Source organism: Schistocerca cancellata, chromosome 2, assembly GCF_023864275.1.
Source record: "Schistocerca cancellata isolate TAMUIC-IGC-003103 chromosome 2, iqSchCanc2.1, whole genome shotgun sequence".
NCBI classification, from domain to species: Eukaryota; Metazoa; Arthropoda; class Insecta; order Orthoptera; family Acrididae; genus Schistocerca; species Schistocerca cancellata.
The window spans coordinates 809,806,094-809,831,125 of NC_064627.1; the positions used below are offsets into that span (position 1 = coordinate 809,806,094).

Sequence of the window (25,032 nt, forward strand, 5' to 3'; positions counted from 1 at the left end):
CCAAAAGTTAATTTTTTAGTTTACTTTCTTTCTCTAACGTACAGTTCAAATTATTTTCTAATTCAGAAGTGTGGTTTGGCATTAAACAGCTTTTTGAGATTCTGCAGTCACAGTGAAACCTGCTGATATTGTTGCCTGTACTGATAGCAGACTTTCACTTGGCCCATGAGTGGCCTTCTTCTTTCAGAGCAACAAGTTCATAACTTATAAAAGATGCAAATGTGTAATGGAGACAGAATGAAATTTTCACTCTTCAGCAAAATGTGTGCTGATATTAAACTTCCTGGCAGATTAAAACTGTGTTTTGGACCAAGACTTGAACTCGGAAGCTTTGACTTTCACAGGAAAGGGCTCTACTGACTGAACTACTCGAGCACAACTCACGACCCATCCTCGCAGCTTTAATTGCATCAGTACCTCATCTCCTACCTTCCAAACTTCACAGCTCTCCTGCAAAACTTGCAAGACTAACATTCCTGGAAAAAAGAATATTGCAGAAACATGACTTAGCCACAGCTCTTGGTAGAGGACTTGCTTGTGAAAGGCAATGGTTCAGAGTCAGAGTCTCAGACCGGCACACATTTCTAATCTGAATGTGTATCATTAACGCATTGCAGAAGTGATAAAAATAGATAGCAGGTTGCTAAAAGGATCAGGTACCACCTCTTCACTCATTTTCTTATATAATATTAACAATCATTATACGCAAAACCACACACTGGTAATGCTATATTTACAATGGCTACTTATTGTTATGCCGCTCAATACTGTTGTGTAGTTAAGGTTGAAATTGAGTGTAAACATTCCAGAATGACATGCAGTTAGCGAACTTTCATTGATCACAGAGGGGCTAGAATAAAGTGTCAATCAGTGTAGGGGAGTGTGAGATATAGAGTAAACACAATAGTGTGCTGTAGATTACTCTGTCAGTCATAATGAATTTCATGTGTGTTGAGTTTCATATTTAGTGTAGTAAATTAATGAAAACTGCACAGTTAAGAGTGGCAAAATCTTTAGATACAAAAATATGATAAGATCTGCCAACCGCAAGAACTGACAGTGTACAAAACAGTTTTTATTGTTATGTTGATTATGACAATTTTGGTTGGGGCTGAGGAAATTTTAAATTTTTGTTATGGTTACTGGATCCAACTAACAACAATAGGCCACTATACGACATTCACAGCATTTAACTACATTCCGAGGAAAGAAAAATACATTCGAAATTAATTAATGTGTGATTAAATTGCTCATATTATGTAATATTCTCAGATGCAATTTGGATGGTGCATTAATTCTATCTGGCTTTGATACAGAATATGACAGTGGCAGCAACGGGCGGGGAATGTGGTAGTTTGAAGTTCTGAAGTCCACAGGCTTCGAAGAGTGCTGCTATAAGAAGTCCCCGGAACAGGTTGCTTGACAGACTTCCATAACAGAAGTTCATAATAAAAGTGTGTTTAAGCAAAAACCTCTCCATGTAGTAAATTACTTGTTTGTATTAACGTCAAGCCTGTCTTCCGGGGCTCTCCCTAGTTCTGATTAACCTGTTGCGAATTTTTCCTGATGATGCAAATGTCCGTTATTTGGGAACTTCTGTTACCACCTGTAAACTCATACCTAAAATTACACTTGTCGTGTTTTTATGATTGCATCTAATTATGTGCCTTGTCCTTTTTGGAACCAAAGCTTTGTCCCTCAGTTGTCCCCAGGATCATAAAATTTTTGAAACTTTAACTTAGCAGAAAATTGACATAATCAATTTTCTGCTTGTTCATCAGTCTCCTCCTGATTTATTTTGAGTAATACATGCATTTCTCACCTCCTGTGTTTAATTACCGTGACAAACATTGTCACTCTTCAGTATCTTGTGTATTCAAGTGAAAACCTACCTCTCTTCCTGGACCTCCATCAGTGCACAGTTGACAATTCAGAAAGTAGGAGTTTACTGAAACCCTTCATTGTCTGATAACCTTACTTTTAATGTCCTTTAGTGTGGCAGGTGTCTTATGGTGCAAGTCTGTAAATTACTTTGTCACATCTGTAAAGCAGACCATTAATCTCTCTGTTTAGCAAGGTGGTGTGCGTGTTGCTGTCTTCGTGGGATGGATCTCGAGAGTGGACAGTTGAGATGCCTGCTGGGGAGGAAGTGCTGGCTGTTGCTGCAGGACAAGGCTGGCTGGCAGCTGCTACTGACATTCGCAACCTGAGGCTGTTCACATCAGCAGGCACACAGAGGGAGGTGGTATCACTGCCAGGTCCTGTGGTGTGCCTCGCCGGAAGGCAGAAGCAGCTGATGGTTGTCTGTCATGGAGGAGCTGGTAAGGAGGTGTCTCATCCATTTTGCAGTCTGTGGTAATATTCTCCAGATACCTGCGCACTATGTAGTGCATGCAATTTTGTGTTTTATCTTATTCCAATCTGCAATAGTAAACATCCCTAAAGTGGAGCATGCTCTTATTTATTTCCAATAATGATTTGCACTTGGACTATATTTAATCCTCCATCAGAGATTTGTACAAGGGATCTTTTTAAAAAGCATCTGAGCTGCTTGTGTTGATATAATACTAAACTTTGAATCCTTCCACTAAATGGCCTGTAAATTTTCATGTCGTTCAGCAGATAGCTGCAGCAGAGGAGAATTTACAAATGGTGTATGACATTGAGATGCGAATAAAACAGATGTGTCATTGAATTACTCACTGCCAAACAGATTGAACCAATCAAAATCCATCAGTGCTTGCTAAAGGTTTATAGAGACTGTACTGTAGATTTGAGTAATAAGAGATAGTGGGTAATATGTTGTGCACTGCATGCCATCTCGTAGTTGACCCTGCTCAACTGCTATTCGTCATAAGGAACAGCGTCTTGATCAACTCCTTTGTATCCAACAGTGATTCAGATTCCCCACCTAGCATGGACGTGGACATGTCGGATGTACTAAGACTGCAAGCTAAGGCTGCAGGCTGCCATCATATGGAGAGCCACTGCTGATATATGTGTGTTATACGGTGCCACTCAGTGGCAAACGTTTACTGCTGAGCCTGTTGTTTTGGCTTGCGGACTGGCCCACTACTTGCTGTACTTTGTAGTTATTCATATTGTGACATTGCACAGCCAAGTTGACTCAGTTTGTTTTCCAGTCTCGACTGGTTACAGATTTTCTGTTGTATTTCTACACTGACTTTGCTGTGTCCCAGATTGGTTAGAGGTCATTCACTTTGTGAACTCAGTCTATTGTGGACTGATAGGAGCACACATTTATTTCCCTGTGGTTTGGTGTACTCTATCTACACTACACGAGTTAGAAAAAGCTCATCTGCTGTATTGTCTTGGACAAAATGTTTTGCAGATTTGGCTACCACAAAGTGAAAATTTTTCAAAACTTGCTTTATGAATACAAAGCTGAAGATGACTATTTTCTAGACACCATCATCAACTGGAGATAAGACTACAAACCAGAATTCAAGTGATAGCCCAGGGAATGGTGAATACAAATTCTCCAATGGGGTAGTAGTTCAAGACACAGCTATCTGCAAGAAAGTTGATATGCATAATCTTCTGGGCTAGGCAGTGTGTAGGCTTTTGAACCTAAAGCAATTGTCAATTCAGAGTGCTACAGGATGACAGTGAATGGGCTGAAAGTCTAAAATTCCAGAGTTGGGTTAGAGAAGACAGCAAATTTGTTCTCTCAACATGATAATGCCAGGCTCCTCAACAGTTTTGTGACCATGGAACTCATTGACTAATTTTGGTGGACCGTCTTGCCATGTCCACTATACTATTCTGATTTAGCACCTCCAGGCTTCCATCTCTTTGGGCTTGTGAAAGAAGGACTACATGGCTAACATCTTCCAGACTCAGATGCTGCCTTCAAAGCTGAAAGAAACTGGCTGCCTGAGCTGGTGCAGAGTTCGACATGCAGGCTATTGTTCTTGAATGACACAAACATGCAGGCTCTTGTTCCTGAATGACAGAAGTGCGTAACAAATGGTGGTCAATGTGCAAAAGAATGACAGTATGTTGCTGAAATCTTTTGCTATTTAACTATGTTATTGTTGTTTCTGTATCCATTGTACTTTCCATGGAAATAAATGAGAGCTATTTGCTTCAGTATGACTTTCGTGGATATTTCTCAAATTTGACTGAGCTCCGTCACGTTTTTAAGAATATAAGAATTGTTTTGTAACATTTTCGGTTTACAATTTGCATGTTGTTGTTGTGGTCTTCAGTCCAGAGACTGGTTTGATGCAGCTCTCCATGTTACTCTATTCTGTGCGAGCTGCTTCATCTCTGAGTAACTACTGCAACCTACATCCTTCTGAATCTGCTTAGTGTATTCATCCTTGGTCTCCCCTACGATTTTTACCCTCCACACTTCCGTCCAATACTAAATTGATAATCCCTTGATGCCTCAGAATGTGTCCTACCAACTGATCCCTTCTTCTAGTCAAGTTGTGCCACAAACTCCTCTTCTCCCCAATTCTATTCAATACCTCCTCATTAGTTATGTGATCTACCCATCTAATCTTCAGCATTCTTCTGTAGCACCACATTTCGAAAGCTTCTATTCTTTTCTTGTCCAAACTATTTATCGTCCATGTTTCACTTCCATACATGGCTACACTCCAAACAAATACTTTCAGAAACGACTTCCTGACACTTAAATCTATACTCGATGTTAACAAATTTCTCTTCTTCAGAAACGCGTTCCTTGCCATTGCTAGTCTACATTTTATATCCTCTCTACTTCGACCATCATCAGTTATTTTGCTCCCCAAATAGCAAAACTTCTTTACTACTTTAAGTGTCTCATTTCCTAATCTAATTCCCTCAGCATCACCCGACTTAATTAGACTACATTCCATTATCCTCGTTTTGCTTTTGTTGATGTTCATCTTATACCCTCCTTTCAAGACACTGTCAATTCCGTTCAACTGCTCTTCCAAGTCCTTTGCTGTCTCTGTCAGAATTACAATGTCATCGGCAAACCTTAAAGTTTTTATTTCTTCTCCATGGGTTTTAATACCTACACCAAATTTTTCTTTTGTTTCCTTTACTGCTTGCTCAATATACAGATTGAACAACATTGGGGAGAGGCTACAACCCTGACTCACTCCCTTCCCAACCACTGCTTCCCTTTCATGTCCCTCGACTCTTATAACTGGCATCTGGTTTCTGTACAAATTGTAAATAGCCTTTCATTCCCTGTATTTTACCCCTGCCACCTTTAGAATGTGAAAGAGAGTATTCCAGTCAACATTGTCAAAAGCTTTCTCTAAGTCTACAAACGCTAGAAACATAGGTTTGCCTTTCCTTAATCTTTCTTCTAAGATAAGTCGTAAGGCCAGTATTGCCTCACGAGTTCCAACATTTCTACGGAATCCAAACTGATCTTACCTGAGGTCGGCTTCTACCAGGTTTTCCATTCGTCTCTAAAGAATTCGCGTTAGTATTTTGCAGCTGTGACTTATTAAACTGATAGTTCGGTAATTTTCACACCTGTCATCACCTGCTTTCTTTTGGATTGGAATTATTATATTCTGCTTGAAGTCTGAGGGTATTTCGCCTGTCTCATACATCTTGCTCACCAGATAGTAGAGTTTTGTCAGGACTGACTCTCCCAAGGCCGTCAGTAGTTCTAATGGAATGTTGTCGACTCCCGGGGCCTTGTTTCAACTCAGGTCTTTCAGAGCTCTGTCAAACTCTTCATGCAGTATCGTATCTCCCATTTCATCTTCATCTACATCCTCTTCCAGTTCCATAATATTGTACTCAAGAACATCACCCTTATAAAGACCCTCTATATACTCCTTCCACCTTTCTGCTTTCCCTTCTTTGCTTAGAACTGGGTTTCCATCTGAGCTCTTGGTATTCATATAAGTGGTTCTCTTTTCTCCAAAGGTCTCTTTAATTTTCCTGTAGGCAGTATCTATCTTGCCCCTAGTGAGATAAGCCTCTACATCCTTACATTTGTCGTCTAGCCATCCCTGCTTGGCCATTTTGCACTTCCTGTTGATCTCATTTTTGAGACATTTGTATTCCTTTTTGCCTGTTTCATTTACTGCATTTTTATATTTTTCCTTTCATCAATTAAATTCAATATTTCTTCTATTACCCAAGGATTTCTACTAGCCCTCGTCTTTTTACCTACTTGATCCTCTGCTGCCTTCACTACTTCATCCCTCAGAGCTACCCATTCTTCTTCTACTGTATTTCTTTCCCCCATTCCTGTCAATTGCTCCCTTATGCTCTCCCTGAAACTCTGTACAACCTCTGGTTCTTTCAGTTTATCCAGATCCCATCTCCTTAAATTCCCACCTTTTTGCAGTTTCTTAAGTTTTAATCTACAGTTCATAACCAATAGATTGTGGTCAGAGTCCACATATGCCCATGGAAATGTCTTACAATTTAAAACCTGGTTCCTAAATCTCTGTCTTACCATCATATAATCTATCTGATACCTACTAGTATCTCCAGGATTCTTCCATGTATACAACCTTCTTTTATGGTTCTTGAAACAAGTGTTAGCTATGATTAAGTTATGCTCTGTGCAAAATTCTACCAGGCGGCTTCCTCTTTCATTTCTTAACCCCAATCCATTTTCACCTACTATGTTTCCTTCTCTCCCTTTCCCTAATCTCGAATTCCAGTCACCCATGACTATTAAATTTTCATGTCCCTTCACTACCTGAATAATTTCTTTTATCTCATCATACATTTCATCAATTTCTTCATCCTGTGCAGAGCTAGTTGGCATATAAACTTGTACTACTGTAGTAGGCATGGGCTTTGTGTCTATCTTAGCCACAATAATGCGTTCACTATGCTGTTTGTAGTAGCTTACCAGCACTCCTATTTTTTTATTCATTATTAAACCTACTCCTGCATTACCCCTATTCAATTTTGTATTTATAATCCTGTATTCACCTAATTCCCACTATTCTCAATATACAGATCGAATATCATCGGGGATAGGCTGTCTCACCCTCTTCCCGACCACTGCTTCCCTTTCATGCCCCTCGACTCTTATAACTGCCATCTGGTTTCAGTATAAATTGTAAATAGCCTTTGGCTCTCTTTATTTGACCCCTGTCACCTTCTGAATTTGAAAGAGAGTACTCCAGTCAGCATTGTCAAAAGCTTTCTGTAATTCTACAAATGCCTTTCCTTAATCTAAGATAATTCGTAGGGTCAATGTTGCCTCCCGTGTTCCAACATTTCCACAGAATCCAAACTGATCTTCCCTGAGGTCGGCTTCTACCATTCGTCTGTAAAGAATTTACATAGTATTTTGCAGCCGTGACTTATTAGTTCAGTAATTTTCACACCTGTCAATACATGCATTCTTTGTAATTGGAATTATTTTATTCTTCTTGAAGTCTGACGGTATTTCACCTGTCTCACACATCTTGCTCACCAGATGGAAGAGTTTTGTCAGGGCTGACTCTCCCAAGGCTATCAGTAGTGCTAATGGAATGTTGTCTATTCCCGGGGCCTTGTTTCGACTTAGATCTTTCAGTGCTGAGTCAAATTCTTCACGCAGTATCACATCTCCCATTTCATCTTGATCTACATTCTCTTCCATTTCCATATATTACCCTCAAATACATCGCTCTTGTATAGACCCTCTATATACTTTGTCCAATTTTCTGCTTTCCCTTTTTTGCTTAGAACAGGTTTTCCATCTGAGCTCTTGATATTCATACAGGTGGTTCTCTTCTCGCCTAAGGTCTCTTTAATTTTCCTGTAGGCTGTATCTATCCTACCCCAAGCGATATATGCCTCTGCATCCTTACATTTGTCCTCTAGTCATCCCTGCTTTGCGATTTTGCACTTCCTGTCTATCTTATTTTTGAGACATTTGTACTCCTTTGCGCCTGCTTCATTTGCTGCAATTTTATATTTTCTCCTTTCATCAGTTAAATTCAATATCTCTTCTGTTGCCCAAGGTTTTCTACTAGCCCATGTCTTTTTGCCTACTTGATCCGCTGCTGCCTTCATTATTTCGGTTCTCGAAGCTACCCATTCTTCATTTACAGTATTTCTTTCCTCCGTTCTTGTCAGCCATTCCCTAATGCTCTCTCTGAAATTCTCTACAACCTCTAGTTTTTTCAGTTATCCATTTCCTTAAAATGCCACCTTTTTGCTGTTTATTTATAACCCTGTATTCACCTGACCAGAAGTCTTGTTCCTCCTGCCACTGAACTTCACTAATTCCCACTATATCTAACTTTAACCTATCTATTTCCCTTTTTAAATTTTCTAATGTACATGCCTGATTAAGGGATCTGACATTCCATGCTCTGATCTGTAGAACGGCAGTTTTCTTTCTTCTAATAACGCCGTCCTCCTGAGTAGTCCGTGCTCGGAGATCTGGATGGGGACTATTTTACCTCCAGAATATTTTACCCAAGAACCATACAGTAAAGCTGCATGCCCTCAGGAAAAACTACAGCTGTAGTTTCCCTTGCTTTCAGGTGTTCACAGTACCAGCACAGCAAGGCCGTTTTGGTTAATGTTACATGACCAGATCAGTTAATCATCCAGACCATTGCTCCTGCAGCTACTGAAAAGGCTGCTGCCTCTCTTCAGGAACCACACGTTTGTCTGGCCTCTCAACAGATACCCCTCCGTAGTGGTTGCACATACAGTATGGCTACCATGGCTACCTGTATCGGTGAGGCACGCAAGCCTCCTCACCAACGGCAAGGTCCATGGTTCAAAGTCCTGTATATATTAAATTAAGTGGGCAGAATGTTCTGTATTTTTACAGGGTGCTGCAAGGCCGTAGTGGTGACCAGACATTCATTGCTGATAAGAATTTTCTACTTGACCTGAACCATGGCAGAGCATGCTCTTCAGACATACGTGTAACAGTTTACCACAATCTAATTTTAAACATAAAGTCCACTTTAACTAACAATGAATTTTTATTTTCAACAGCCATTTGTTTGCACTGACAGTATGCATTCAGTGGACTGTGGAAGGAGCCAGGCAGTGCAGAATTACCATGCATTTTGTGACTTGACTACAGCATGAATTTCAAGGCTGTGGGGGAGCAGTGATTATTCACATGAGAATATGGCAATTGCTGGGTTTTACATCTATTGATGATAAATGGAGTTGGGTAGGAGTGAGATGTGGGTGAACATAAAGGGAAATGGCTTCAAATTCAGAAAAGTGCAAAACTGATATAAGTCATGAATATGAATTTAGATGGAATGCCTCACTGCATTGCCTTTGTTGATTTTGAAAAGGCGTTTGACTACATTAGCCATATAGCTGTCCTCCAAGCTTGGAGTGAGCAAGGAGTGGGAGCAGCGTACATTGAAGTGCTCAGCAATATCTGCGAGACTTCTTCAGCTTATGTTAATATTGGTGAATCAAATCAAGAATTCCACATCATGACGGGTGTCAAGCAGGGCGATCACATCTCCCCAAAACTGTTCTCGGCTGTACTGGAAATAGCTGTGTCAGAGCTGAGCTGGGAAGGTAAGGGAATTAGAATTAATGGAAGAAGGCTTACCAGCTTGAGATTTGATGAAGATATTGCCCTACTGGCCAATGACTTTGCAGAGCTCCAAAACTTACTTACAGATCTTGCATCGGAATGTCAGTTGGTTGACTTGAACATGAATCTTTCCAAAACAACAGTAATGTCCAACAAATGGGACCCAGCTGGAGATGTGAAAGTCAAGGACAGTCCATTAGAGGAGGTCAGTGAATATATCTGTCTTGACCAGATTATAAATATGAAGGGAGATGCAAAGCCAGAAATCTATCAGCGTATCCAGCTTGGCTGGCAAGCATTTGGAAAGAATTCAACAGTATTCAGATCAAAAATGACAGTAAATCTGAAGAAAACAATATTTGATCAATGCATTCTTCCTGTGCTGACGTACGGTTGCTAGACATGGACACTGAACTCATTTACAAAAGCGAAACTTAGGACAGCACAGAGAGCCATGGATTATACCAGAAAGGACAGGAAAAGGGCAGATGACATCCGGTATGTGAAGAAGGTTAAGGACATCTTAGAGACAGTAGGCTCCTTGAAATGGCAGTGGGCTGGCCATGTCGCAAGAAGAAAAGACGGCAGATGGACGAAGTTAGTACTGGAGTGGAGTCCGAGAGAGCATCGGAGGCCCAGAGGAAGACCACTGGACAGATGGGACAAAGATATCAAGATCGCTGGTAGCACCTGACAGAGAACTACCCAAGACCATTCCACTTCGAGAGGACTGCTGAAAGCCTACCTGAATCCACGATTTGAAGAGGCCACATCATTTAATGATGGAATTGGCTGGTGGTGGTGGTGGTGGTGGTGGTGGTGGTGATGGGTAGTAGGGTATGTATTTTGCTACACTGTACGAGAGACACAATAGTTGTGTAAGGTACAAAATCAGGAATTAATGTGGCAGTCTGAGTTGTGAAACCTGTGCATATTTGGATACGAGTGAAGGATTACTTTTTTAATGTTTTTTGTGGGTAAAAGCTGTTTGGACGTAAGTTTGAGATGTTGAGAAGAGCCTATGGTTCTTAGGAGCTTTTGCAAGTATGTTTGAACAGTGAAGATGAGAACATATAGGCAGGCATTGTCAAGAAGCTGGCACTAACCTCCCCCCCACCCCCCCCCCCCCCCCCAACCCCCACCCCTCCACACACTCCTGTTACCCAAGTACAACAGTAGTATACACTTCATGTTAGATGCAAGGAATTCCTGGAATGTCCACAGAGAATGTCCCTGTAACAGTAATTGTAAAGCAATTATGATCGTGAGAGAAACAATTATTAGTGTTTTCCATTAAAGGTATTAATTTTAAAGAAGTTCCATGATTGGATGACAGAAATTTCTCATTAGATAGTGATGGAGCGAAGCAAAGTAGTTTGGTTAAAAGGTGTACCTTCGCATAGTACAGGCAAGATGTAGCCACACTTCATCAGATAAGATGTGCTAATGTCCTTAATTGATAAATAAAACAGTGCCATGCCCAGCCAATGAAACAGCACTAAGTAGTGTCAAACATAATAGTCATATTATTATTACTCTACATAAAATCTTTTAATGTCCATACCATAGCCTCTAAAAATTGTCTTCTTTTTTTGTTATTGTAAAGTGAACTTCAGTGTGAAATGTTGTATGAATGCAGCATCACACTTTTTTGTTCAGAGATGCATAATTGGTTTTTTAATGGTTTTTCTCCAACTACACAGCTTTTTCCCACAAATCTTTAGATATCTTCTTGTGGTTCTGTAATGAAAATTGTAACATGCATAATTTTATTTCTAACATAAATGAAAGAGCAGTCTAAAAGCTTTTCCAAACTTATTCTTTAATTTTTTTGTTTATTTGAAAGAATATATTATTGTACTCACTTTGCTAGAATCAAGTTTTTAATGAAGACGCAAAAGGCCACAGTTATCTTATAGGTGCAGCTGTAAGAAGCAGAGTAGCATAGGTGTCAGAACCAATTGTTGCTATGGCTTAACCCAACTAAATTGTAATCTTTATTATATAATACTTATTACACACACTGGTTAGTTAATGCCTATTTTCAAGCTCATCATTTTTGCAGATATTTATGACAGCATTTTAAAATTGTTTCAGGATTGATATTTTCATTGATAGCTGTGAGGGATAATGTTGTAACAACAGTCTCTGCATATGAGCAGCTGCCACTTGCTCCAAAGGCACAGCTGCACTGGGTAGGTTTCACTGATGAAGGTACTCCCTGCACCACAGATTCAGCTGGAGTTGTACGTTTCCTTTCTCGTAAAGGATATTGGAGTCCTGTTTGTGATACATCTTCCCAGGTACTGCATATTTTGTAATGTATATCTCTTTTACACTTATTTTGTTGTGTGTCTCAGTATGTGGTGCGAGCCTTTGTAAATGATTCCACTTGGCCAGCATGGATATCAGCTGTCTTAACTGTAACTGTATGGTATAAGAGACTGATGATTATGTTGGTGATGAGAGTTGGAGAGGGTGAAACCTGGTTGTGGCACACATTCTAATCCTCTTGAATATCACAGATGGGGCCGCCAACCCTTATGGAAGGATCACGTAACTACTGTCACATACCCATGCTTCATTAGAAGCTGCGGAGAAATGTGTTTTAGCCCAGGACATTGGCACAAAGCCTAGAGACCAGTTATCTCAAATAACCATCTTCTCTTTCTGTATCAATCAGATACTGATGATGAGATACTTTTCCGCTACCAGCGTTTGAATTGGCAACCTTTATGGAGTACCACTGCACAAGCATGCATTAGCATCCTTTGGATATGGTGATGGTTTGTCTGTGTGTAATACGTGTCTGAGAGTTATAATAATGTGCTTCCTGAGCTCTTTCTTTCCGTCTCTACCTTCATCCTCTTTAAAGGTGGGTCTCTCTCATCCTGGGGTCTGAGCGACCTGCCCTTCCTTTTTACACTTCCCCAAAATATCCCTCTTTCCTCCCCAACAACAGAACTGTTACAATTGAATCTCGTCAGTATAGTTTTGAAAGGACCCTAGATTTTTTGAACATCATAAGTGGGAAAACATACTATCAAAAAATACTTAATTTGGTAATGATTCTCCCCCTCCCCCCCAGTGAAAATGCATAATTCAAAGTAGCACATTCGTGGTAAGATGTGATCTCGTAATGCCACACTTCCTGACGTGCTATATTAGTAAATTATAATTTTAAATGCACCTAATCAAGAATACATTTGGAATATCACACCCAGAAACTCGAAAGTATGCATTAATGTACAAGAAGCAAAAATATTTTACAAATAGACCATGGTGTTTCACTGCCAGTATTTCCTAGTGACATGAGCAGTTACGTAATTTCGTAATGGTGTGTGTTTGCGGAGATTGCTTACCTGAAAACTAATGACATACTTGCTGTGTGAGAAGTAGAATGTTCATATCCTGGGAAAAGATCTTGCAAACTGAAACCCTTTTGGTGATAAACTGATTAAAAGTAAGTCTACATGTTCCAACAATCCAGTGATGAATCTGTCAGAATGGAGGAAAAAAGGATCAGTAAGTATTTTCTCACATATTGTTCCTTTCAGGATTATAATGCATTGATAATATAAAATTGTTATATTTCTATGTTGGTATTGACCCATAATATGTAAAGATTTTCTGACTCCGTAGAGTCCGAACAAGATACATGTGACAAAATAAGCTGAATTATTTTATGCCTTTCAGATAAATAGCTTTGTAATATGACACAGTCATGATCAAAACGTTAATTTGTGTACATAACTTGGAGACAGTGCTGTGAAGTATTGGCGTCAGTTAATTGCCCACAAACCTGGGTGAGCACCAGAGTGCAGATAAATTTCCTGGATGATCCTAATTCAAAATGAGGCACAGAAAATTGCTTTTACTCCTTTGTAAATGGAGAAGTGTTTTCACTGTGAACTTTATCATTTAGATGTATGCTTTCTTTGTATGCAACTTTCACATACATGACAAAATTGTTTGGATGTGTGCTGTAGTAATGGTATTCAAGGGACTTATGACCTTAGCTGTTGGACTTTGTTCATATAAGTAACAATCACGGTGACTACTTCAGGCCCTGACTGTTTTCTTTAGTGAGGAAGTTTTCTTGTGTGGAAAACTGCACAAAGATGTGCATGCTGATGACATTGCCAGTGAGTTACATTAATTGTGATACCTGTGAGAACTGAGGGGGAACTTTCAGGTTTGTGTGAGTGTACTGAAACCACACTTTACAAATAACAATGGTCATGGAAAGGAGAGGATAGCAGCACTTTTAAGGGTCTGATATGTGATGTGTACTTCTGTAGAGTCATGTAACATGCAATTTCAGACTGTATAAATGAGCATTAAATACTTTTGTGAACAGACACAGCATAGGTTTTGGAGGTTTACCTTGGCTGCAAGTAAATACCGGAGCTCTCTCCAAAAGGCTCCCCAAACTGAAGTCCCAGTTTGGAGATAAAAGTAACACCACCACCAACAACAACAACAGCAACATCCCCTTTCCCATTGGTAAACCATAATCAGTTACAGCAAAGCGCTACATAGTACTTGTGTTGCTTCGTGGATTGATAAGGGTGTGTTAAATGCCCTGTAACAACCTCTACTCTTTAAGGGGAATGAATGAGAAACAGCAATCGCAAGGGGAAAGTTCAGTTCTGTAGGGTGCTTGCTTGAGTGTCTCCCACTTGAGTTGACGTAATGGATGATGTTGGCCTCCCAGATCGACCATCATCTTGCGTTGAATCATGAACAACGTGGAACTTGGCACACCATTTCACAACGATGGCTTTTGACAGACTTGCTGCCCCGTACACGTTCTTCATTCTACGATGGATGTCTTCTAGTATTTGTCCCTCAGTAGTCAAGAAAAGAATAACAGCACATTGGTCCTGACTGGATGCATTTGGTGGTAATGACACCATAGTTCATGTTTCCCCATTTACTGCATGCACGTCAGAAAGACACGAATGCCTCACTAATCTCTTGCCTACGTGTTGGTGCTTATATACCCACATTGGAGTAGTATTGGACAGCATATACACTGCAGCAACATCCTCAAATGAAAACTTTTTGGTTGCCCATTTTATATTGCTGTTATCAACAATTTCATGTGCTCTTTGGAGCTGTATTATTTGTGCATTTCCTACATTTTGTAAAGTAAATATTATACTGTAAGGCTTAGAAAATTGCATTGGAGGAAAGGTATTGTGTGTTTAGAATTATTTAATTCAAATAAATTTCACAATTAAAACATATTAGTTGTACTTAAAATGCATTGAAGACCATGAAATTGTGCTTTTATTAGCAATTTATGTAGAAACCTTGCGAGCTCTTAAAGTCTCATATTTTGCTTGAATGGTTCTTGAAATTATGTGTCTTATTGTGTTCGTCTCTTCCCAGACTAGTGGCAAGTCAGACCATTACTTTGTGCTGGGTGTGAGTGAACGGTACCAGAACGTGAGATGTGTGCTGTGTAAGGGAGCCAGGTACCCGCCTACTGTGCCACGGCCAGCTGTTGTGGAACTGTCCTTAAAGGTAATTTTTTTCCTATCCAGACAGATGACAAAAGAGGATCATGTTTGCTATATTTAGCTGGTTTAATGTTGGTTTATTTTACTTCTGTAACCTATCACCTTATGTTATAGATATGGTAATTGAAATTGATATATTTTATGGTTACCTGTTGTACCTCCAGATCTTTGAGTCATTTAACACACACTTCATCATATTGTTAAGAAACCAGTGTGCTTAGCAGTAACATGTGGTACTTTTTTTGTACAAAATCACCACCTATTGTTGAAACATATGTTCTTAAGTAGGCAGTTACTGGGTATTGTGAAAACATATCTACATTTGACATTTGCAGTCATGCAGGTGTGTTTGGGGTTGTATTTCTTGATTTTTATTTGGGTATAGAGCAGTTGACACAGAGGTTCAATAACAAAACAATTCTTACAGCACCAGGCCAGGAAATTATAGCTCTGTGTGTGTGTGTGTGTGTGTGTGTGTGTGTGTGTGTGTGTGTGTGTGTGTGTGTGTGTGTGCGCGCGCGCGCGCGCGTACGTAACTATAAGTCGAGTGGTTATCTTTAGTTATTCCATATGTTTGTAAATAACAAGTCTCGATTGTCTACTGGCTTTTTTATTTTTGTCAGGAACATCAGATTACTAACTAACAGAAGAAAGAGGAAGTACACATTATTGGAATAGAACTGTTCTATATGTGTGGGCACTTGTAACACAAATTGTATATTGCAAAACTGTGTGTGCTGATGGGACTAAATTAACCCATGGAAATGGAAATGAGCGTTTGGCGTCATTGGCCGGAAGGCTCCTTACGGGGGAAGTCCGGCCGCCTTGGTGCAGGTCTTATTACATTCGACTCCACATTGGGTGACCTGCATGCCGGATGGGGATGAAATGATAATGAAGACAACACAACACCCAGTCCCTGAGTGGAGAAAATCCCCGACCTAGCCAGGAATCGAACCTGGACCCCTTAGGATGGCAGTCCGTCATGCTGACCATTCAGCTATCAGGGCAAACAATAAGTGGGTGATGTCAGTTGGCGTTAGGAGTTACTGACATTAGGTCCTGAAAATGGTAAACAATTTAGAAGTAGAAAATAGATCTGAAATGAGTAAACACGTGGCAGTTTTCTGCAGTAAAAAGGCAAATATCAATACTTCACAGAATCACACAGTTGCAATGTTAACAAAAATGAATTCTGCAGGTATCCGGGGACCAAAATAAAACTGAAACCTGTGGAAGACTGGTGCTGTTTTACCAAGTGAAGAAATACCTTAGGTGATTTGGGGGTAAAGAAAAGAGAAATTAAGGTAGTTGAAGTGATTATGGTGTGGTGTGGTGTTAACGCAATAAAGAAGCCACACCATTGCAGTATAAACAAAAAGGGAATATTGTATAAAGGATACAGAGTAATGTGGAGAATAGCTTGAGGAGATAAATCAATAAGACATCATGAAATCTAAATGTAACCAAAAAAAAAAAGACAGCAGAGTTCCTACAGACTACTGTAAAAGAGTTGAAGAAATATGAGGGCAGAAGTAGAGGTGTTTTTGAATTGTCAGAACATGATCATAATTGTCCACATTAGATCTCTTTTGACCTTGTTGTTCCCGCCCACAGTTTGTTGTGTTAAGGGATTTCCATATTTCACAATTTTCATGATAGTCAGGGGGGTAGTTCTTTTGATGGTTACATCCAGTGATAGTCTTCTGAAATTGAGCACATCACCACCTTAGGATGAGTTTTGTGTACATAGCCCTTGGTTGCCATTAGGGGTTGTTGACATTAGGTCCTGTCTTCGGAAACTCAGTTGCAGTGATGTGTAGGACTTCTTTCTCCCTTTGTAGGCAATTAACTCCCATCAGATTGTCGGTAGACTGACCCCAGCCGCTGGTAGAACTTATCTGTGGTACTAAGTTTCAGATAGCCAGTGATAAGTGCACACATTTTGTTGAGTGTGACGTGAAGTTGCTTATCATGGCTGGATTTGAACCAGAGAGGTAAGGCAAGTTCACCAGTAGAATAGCAAAATACCAGTGCTTTTAAAAAATACCAATGCTGTTGTTTTTCCACTTGTGGTTGAGCACCCCAGTTTGAGCATACAATGTTCTGGGTGATATTGTTTCTGCCACTGACTTCGATTTTGGTGTCTACACAGTCTTACTTGTAGGTAAGAGCCTTACACAATCCCTCTTAAGCTTATTCCCACCAACTTGAAGGTACCACCAATATAAAAGTAAAAATAAGGTCTGGTTACAAGGCTGTGACACAGAAGGGAGTAGAGAAAGAAAGAAGGGGAGAACACAAATGTTATTTTATGAAAATCATCTTCGTCCAGGTGAAAAAGAAAGAAAATGGCTGGGGTAAATGGGACTTTTTAGGAGTTGAATAGTAAACTTGCTTGTGTCCTACGTAGAGAGATACATAGCAGGACAGAATATAAGGGAGATTGATAACGAAATGCTGATGCCACACAGGATTTGCAAATCAGAAGTTAGAAGAAGTAGACAAGGCAGTCAACAACTTAATAGTAATGGAAGAATATACTAAAACTAAGAACTTAGAGAAGACAAACAGGGAAATACACTACTGGCCATTAAAATTGTTACACCACGAAGATGAAGGGCTACAGACGTGAAATTTAACCGACAGGAAGAAGATGCTGTGATATGCAAATGATTAACTTCTCAGAGCATTCACATAAGGTTGGTGCCGGTGGCAACACCTACAACGTGCTGAGATGAGGAAAGTTTCCAACCAACTTCGCATACACAAATAGCAGTTGACCGGCGTTGCCTGGTGAAACGTTGTTGTGATGCCTCGTGTAAGGAGGAGAAATGCGTACCATCACGTTTCTGACTTTGATAAAGGTCGGATTGTATCCTATCGTGATTGCGGTTTATCGTATCGCGACATTGCTGCTCGCATTGGTCAAGATCCAATGACTGTTAGCAGAATATGGAATCGGTGGGTTCACAAGGGTAATATGGAACGCCTTGCTGGTTCTTAACGGCCTCGCATCACTAGCAGTTGAGATGACAGGCATCTTATCCGCATGGCTGTAACGGATCGTGCAGCCACTTCTCGATCCCTGAGTCAACAGGTGGGGACGTTTGCAAGACAACAACCATCTACACGAACAGTTCGACGACGTTTGGAGCAACATGGACTATCAGCTCGGAGACCATGGCTGCGGTTACCCTTGACGCTGCACCACAGACAGGAGCGCCTGCGATGGTATACTCAACGACGAACCTGGGTGCACAAATGGCAAAACGTCATTTTTTCGGATGAATCCAGGTTCTGTTTACAGCATCATGATGGTCGCATCTGTGTTTGGCGACATCGCAGTGAACCCACATTGGAAGCGTGTATTCGTCATCGCCATACTGGCATATCAGCCGGTGTGATGGTATAGAGTGCCATTGGTTACACGTCTCGCTCACCTCCTGTTCACATTGACGGCACTTCGAACAGTGGACATTACATTTCAGATGTGTTACGAACCGTGGCTCTACCCTTCATTCAATCCCTGCGAAACCCTACATTTCAGCAGGATAATGCACGACCGCATGTTGTAGGTCCTGTATACGCCTTTCTGGATACAGAAAATGTTCGACTGCTGCCCTGGCCAGCACAGTCTCCAGATCTCTCACCAACTGAAATCGTCTGGTCAATGGTGGCCGAGTAACTGGCTTGTCACAATACATCAGTCACTACTCGTGATGAACTGTGGTATAGTGTTGAAGCTGCATGGGCAGCTGTACATGAACACGCCATCCAAGCTCTGTTTGACTCAATGCTCAGGCGAATCAAGGCCGTTATTACGGCCAGAGGTGGTTGTTCTGAGTACTGATTTCTCAGGATCTATGCACCCAAATTTCGTGAAAATGTAATCACATGTGAGTTCTAGTATAATATATTTGTCCAATAAATACCTGTTTATCATCTGCATTTCTTCTCGGTGTAGCAATTTTAATGGCCAGTAGTGTATATACAAAGAAAAAAAGGAAGGAAATAGTGGACAAGAGGCAGAAACCTAGGGAAAGAAAGACAATAAAGGATGCAGCAAAATGTAAAAGAGAAAATCAGTAGTATCAGTGAGTGAAAAGATGTTAACAGCAATGAGGGAAATGGCTTGATAAGTGGCCCAAATAATGAAGCATTCACCAAGTACGCAGGGTCTGTTTTGCAACACAATGAATCGTGTTAACAGAGTAAGCCTTAGCTTTGTGCATTCATTGTTATTGGCAGTGTAGTACTTCTGTTACTGACATTGAAAACTGAACAGTTGTTCATTTACATTTACATCATACTCAGCAAGCCACCTAATGGTGTGTGGCAGAGGGTACTTTTGTACCATTAACTGAGCCCTCCAACCCTGTTACACTCATGAATAGTGCGTGGGAAGAATGATTATTGGTTAATGTCTGTATTATCTCTAATTTCTTGAAATTTCTCCACATGGTCGTTACGTGAGACATACGTGGGGGAAATGATATGTTTTCCAATTCTTCCTGGAAATTTCAGTAGTAAATATCTCCGTGCTGCACAATGCCTTGCTTATAATGTCTGCCAGTGGAATTTGTTGAGCATCTCTGTAACACTCTTGTGCTGACTAACGTTTTGTGATGAAATGCGCTGCTCTTCATTGGATCTTCTCCATCTCTTGTATCAGTCCTACCTGGTAGGGATCCCAGATAGATGAGCAATGCTGAAGAATCAGTTGAACAAGTGCCTTATAAGCCACTTCCTTGTGGATGATCTACATTTCCTTAAGTGTCTTCCTATGAACCTGAGTCTGGCATCTTCTTTTCCCACTATTTGTTTTATGTGGTTATTCCATTTGAGGTCACTCTCCATAGTTACTCCCAAATATTTTAAGGTTGATACTGTTTCCAGGGATTTTTCATCAAGAGTTTAGCTGTACAGTAGTGGATTTCTTTGCCTATGTACGTATGTATGTATGTTACATTCATTTACATTCAGGGTCAACAGCCAGAGGTTGCACCATCCATCAATTTTCTGGAGGTCATTCTACAAATCATTACTATCTTCTGGTGTTGCTACTTTGTCATAGACAACTGCATCATCTGTGAACGGCCTTAAAGAGCCATCGTTTATCTGTGTAAACAGTCACAGTCCTATCACACTTCCTTGGTGTACTCTGGAAATTACCATTGCATTTGTTGATTTTGTTTTGTTGAGAGTGATATGTTGAGTTCTATCTGCAAGGACGTTTTGAATCCAGTCGCAAATCTGCTCCGATACTCGATAAGCTCGTATTTTTTTCACTTAACAGAGTGCGTGACAGTGTCAAATGCCTTCCTGAAGTCAAGAAACATGGCATCGACCTGAGCACCATTGTCTACAGCACTGTGGACCTTGTGGAGGAACAGAATGAGCTGAGTTTCACAGGATCGGATGCTGGGATAGCTCCTCAAGAAATGTCGTAGCTATTATATTTTTCTCACCACTGTGGTGTGTTGCGTTACTTGTGGTATTAAAATTTTAAAGCAAATAATCAGATAAACAATTGCCTGCCCTGCTATAATGTCAGTAGTATCCTACTGAACCATGTTTAATAGTAGTCACTCTTGCACACACTCTCATCCCCCCCCCCCCCCCCCCCCCCCAAATGATTATCACTGACTTTATGCGTGCTATAATAGTTATAGAAATAGTCTGAGTTGTGAAAATGTACTGTGCCACACACAGTGTGCTTATTCATTTTTAAATTTTGTATGAAGAGGAAGGTTTGTGGTAAAGTGGATATCTGAATTAGAGGCATAACTTTCATGTGGACAGGGTTTTGAGTGTACCTGTTCATGACATTACAGTGTTCAATGAAGTAACAGAAAAACTGTATACAATCTACACTCAAACCAAGTGTATCAAGAGTACTAGCCTTAAAATTTTTTTTGTTATTTACATACAACAATTTAAGGAAAACGTAGATTGCTACTCACTGTATAGATGACACATCAAGTTGCAGACAGCCACAATTAAAAGACACTTACACATTAGTTCTCAGCCGCACCTTCGTCAATAAAGGAAAGAGAAACACACATCACTCAGTCACACAAACAAGCACGCCTCATGCACACATGACCACCAACTCCGGCAGCTTGGACCAGAATGCATTGTGGTCTGAGCTGCCGGAGTTGGCAGTCATTTGTGCGCGAGGTGTAATTGTTTATGTAAATGAATGTTGTTTGTGTTTCTCTTTCTTTTACTGGTGAAGACTGTGGCTGAGAGCTAATGTGTGTCTTTTAATTGTGCCTGTCTGCATCTTCGCATGTCATCTGTATGGCAAATAGCAGTCTATCTTTTCCTTACATTGTTGATATTTGTTTTTTACTGTTTACATTTTTGTAAGCTAAAAGAGAGCATCCACTGTTGTATTGTCAGTTGTTATGCCTTTTTGTTATAAGAAATATCGGAATATTTTGTTAATATGTACTTTCACAAAGGACAATTTTATATATTAATCTTCTGTATTCGGATATTGTTAAACTAGTATGCTATTTTATCCACTGTGTTCAAAGCAGTTGGTCAGCTAACATTTTTTGAATCTCCAGATCCCACTCTGTGAAGAAGCAACTGAAAAGGCTGGACTAGAAGAAAAATTTTGGCGATCTCAGCTACTTTTGGGTGGTGTAGAAGCCTTAAGTAGAACTGATGACAACTACTTGAATGAAAAAGATGCAATTGAAACTACTATAAAGGAGACCATCATCAAGTTATTTGCTGTAAGTAAAATACATGTGCTATGATTTTACCTTTAGTCAATAAAATTGTGTGAAAATTACGATACCTAACAACTTCTTTCCATTTGTATTTAAGGGTGAATAACAAACACACTGTTTTTGTTCTACTGATTGTATTTGCTTTTACTTTATTCTCTTCTACAGACAATTAATGTAGGCATTAAACAACAGACGTTGTTTTGAATCACTTTAATTTGGCTGGAAGAATTTGAAGTGAACTTTGTGTGGCAGTAAGAAATAATGGACATTTCATCAATTTTAATGTCATGGGATTAAAATAAATGCACTTGCAACATAAAACAAGTCCTATGCATACTCTTAATGACAGCAGGATCGCCCAGTTAAAGTATGTGACATATTTACAACACATGGAAGGAGTATGATATGCCAACTACAGTAAAACCCCTTTTCAATGAATCTCAGGGGACCGAAATATTTTTTCGTCTTCTGGATTTGCAATTCTTGTATTTCTTTTGCGTTTGTAGTTAAAATATTTGGATATAGGTTCCACCTTTTATTTGCAACCTAAAATAACCCCAATAAACAGCATTTGGCACCACAGTGACACAACTAACGGTTACCAAATCAGTTACCTCAAGGGCAGCTCCAAGCCAGACACCTTGCAACGTGCATTCCACTAACCCCAAACCACGCCACCATTAGCAGCAACTTCAGTGGTGTCAAGCGAGAGCTCATTGGAGGTTAGGGTCAAGGTTTGTTGTGTTTTCTGATGAAAGCTGGTTCTCCCTCAGCACCAGTGAGGGACGTGTGTTGTGTAGGAGGAGGCCAGTTGAGGGCCTACAAACAATCTATCTCTATGCTAGACACAGTGGACTTACACCTGGAGTTATGGTCTAGGCTGCAATTTTATGTGACAACAAGAGCACTCTCTTGGTTATTTCACACACTCTAACTGCGAATTTGTATGTCAGTTTGGTAGTTCGACCTGTTGTGATGCCATTCGTGAATAGCATTCCAGGGATGCTTTCCAACAGGATAACATTCGCCCATATACCGCTGTTGTAACCCAGTATGTTTCTAGAAGAGCGCCAACATGTAGCCTTGGCCTTCTCGATCACCAGATCTGTCTCCTGTCGAGACATCATCGGACGACTACTCCAGTGTAATCCACAAACAACATTAACTGGCTTTGCATTGACTGATCAAGTGCAACAGGCATGGAACTTCATCCCACAACCTGATATCCAGCATGTGTACAACACAGTGCATGCACATTTGCATACTTGCATTTAACATTCTGGTGGTTACACTGGTTATTAATGTACCAGTGTTTAACATCTGCAATGGCTTATCTCACATTTACATTAACCTGTGATGTTTACATTAACCTGTGATCTTCCAATGTTAATCACTTAAATATGTTATCTAGACAAATGTGTCCCCAAATTTTTGTTATTCAGCATTAATTATTTTTTGTGTTGCTATTTTTTTCCATCAGTGTATATTCTCTTGCATTGTTGTATACTGCTTTTCTTCACTTTGAAACATAAATTGCACCATTCACACTATATAACTGACTTCCATAGCTTGCCTGCAAGAGTGGTCTGGAACAACGAGCAGCTGAACTTGGAGCATTGATGCCATCTCAGCAAGTTCTTCAGTTAGCCATGAAATATGCTACCAAAGTGGGCAAGCATCATCTTGCTGATCGCCTTTCTGAGGATGCTGCTAAACGTGAACGTGAGCGCCTCACACCGGAGATTACTGCCATCATGTCGGGGAGTGGTGCATCTCACAAGAGGTACAGTGCTCTTACTTTTGTTAGCTTTGGTGGTTGTTTTCTTTCTTTGTCTTGTTTTTAAGAAAAATGTGTGTTTTGCAGTCTAAGAAAGCATTACAAAAAAGGGTAAATATGTTTTTAGGCCTTGCCTAGAATACATTATATTCTGGATAAGCTAGTATATAGATTAACTACTCAAGAAGCTACATTCAGCATGTTTTGCACTTGAACCCAGTACATTGTCCTCGATGACGAGTGTTAATCAAAGATTAGGTTATTGCAGCAAAGCCCCAGGGAAGTGTGATAGGACAGCTATTTTTCTCTATATATGTGAGTGGTCTGGTGGATGGAGTGAACAGCAATTCACGACTGTTTGCTGATAACACTATGGTGCACGGGAAGGTGTCATCCTTGAGTGACTCTAGGCAGATGCAAGATGACTTGAACAGAATTTCTAGTTGAATAGTGATTTGCTTTAAATTTAGAAAAATATAAATTAATGTGAATGAGCAGTAAAAACAACCCCATAACATTGGAATACAGCAGGAGTAATGTGCCGCTTGACACTGTTGCATCAATTAAATATCTAACTGTAACATTGCAACGTGATATGATAGGGAATGAGCACCTCAGATTGGTAGTCGGGAGGCAAATGCTCAATTTTGTTTTATTGAGAGAATTTTGGGAAGTGTAGATCATGCGTGAAGGAGGCGGCATGTAGAAAGCTAGTGTGACCCCCGTCTTCAAGTACTGCTCTAGTATTTGGGATCCCCATCAGGACAGATTGAAGGAAGACATCAGTGCAATTGAGAGATGTTATGCTAGATTTGTCACCAGTAGGCTCAATCTCCAAACAAGTATTACGAAAATAGTTCGTGAACAAAAATGGGAATCTCTGGAGGGAAGATGATGCTCCTTTTGTGAAGCACCATTCCAGAAATTTAGAGAACCGGCGTTTGAGGTTGACTGCAGATTGGTTCTACTGCTGCCAATGTACATTTCATTTAAGGACCACAAAGATAAGAAGAGTGAAATTGGGGCTCACCCGAAGGCTTATAGACAATCATTTTGCCCTTGCTCTATTTGCAAGTGGAAAGTAAATGACTGGTAGTGGTATGTGGTACCCTCCACCATGCACCATATGGTTGCTTGCAGAGTATGTATGCAGATGTAGAGGTATCGATCCATGTGTTGGCACCCAAGGGTGAAAGTGGTTCATTAGATTGCATACTTTTACTGCCTTTTGTCTTGTGATCTTATATCTTGGGGCAGTGCAGTAAATAAAGTATGTATTCAGAAGAAGCAAGCAATAAGAACATGATGTGAAGTAGATAACTAACTGCACAGGCCTCTTTAATGACATATTATGAAAAGGATAGACTGCAACTCACCATATAGTGGAGATGTCGAGTCGCAGACAGGCACAACAGAAGGACTGCTAATCAAGTAAGCTTTCCTCTGAGATGGTCAAAACACACTCAC

At 40.2% G+C, this 25,032-nt stretch overlaps 1 protein-coding gene across 2 annotated transcripts in view; it reads left to right on the forward strand.

The window, feature by feature from the left end:
* LOC126162679 (WD repeat and HMG-box DNA-binding protein 1) overlaps nt 1-25,032 on the forward strand; it is a 169,611-nt gene that overhangs the window by 71,553 nt on the left and 73,026 nt on the right. For both annotated transcript variants that reach the window (XM_049919332.1, XM_049919331.1), the window contains exons 10-14: nt 2,074-2,321; nt 11,612-11,817; nt 14,912-15,046; nt 21,621-21,791; nt 23,357-23,571. In XM_049919332.1, coding sequence (XP_049775289.1) covers nt 2,074-2,321; nt 11,612-11,817; nt 14,912-15,046; nt 21,621-21,791; nt 23,357-23,571 — 975 coding nt within the window. The remainder of the gene's footprint in view (nt 1-2,073; nt 2,322-11,611; nt 11,818-14,911; nt 15,047-21,620; nt 21,792-23,356; nt 23,572-25,032) is intronic.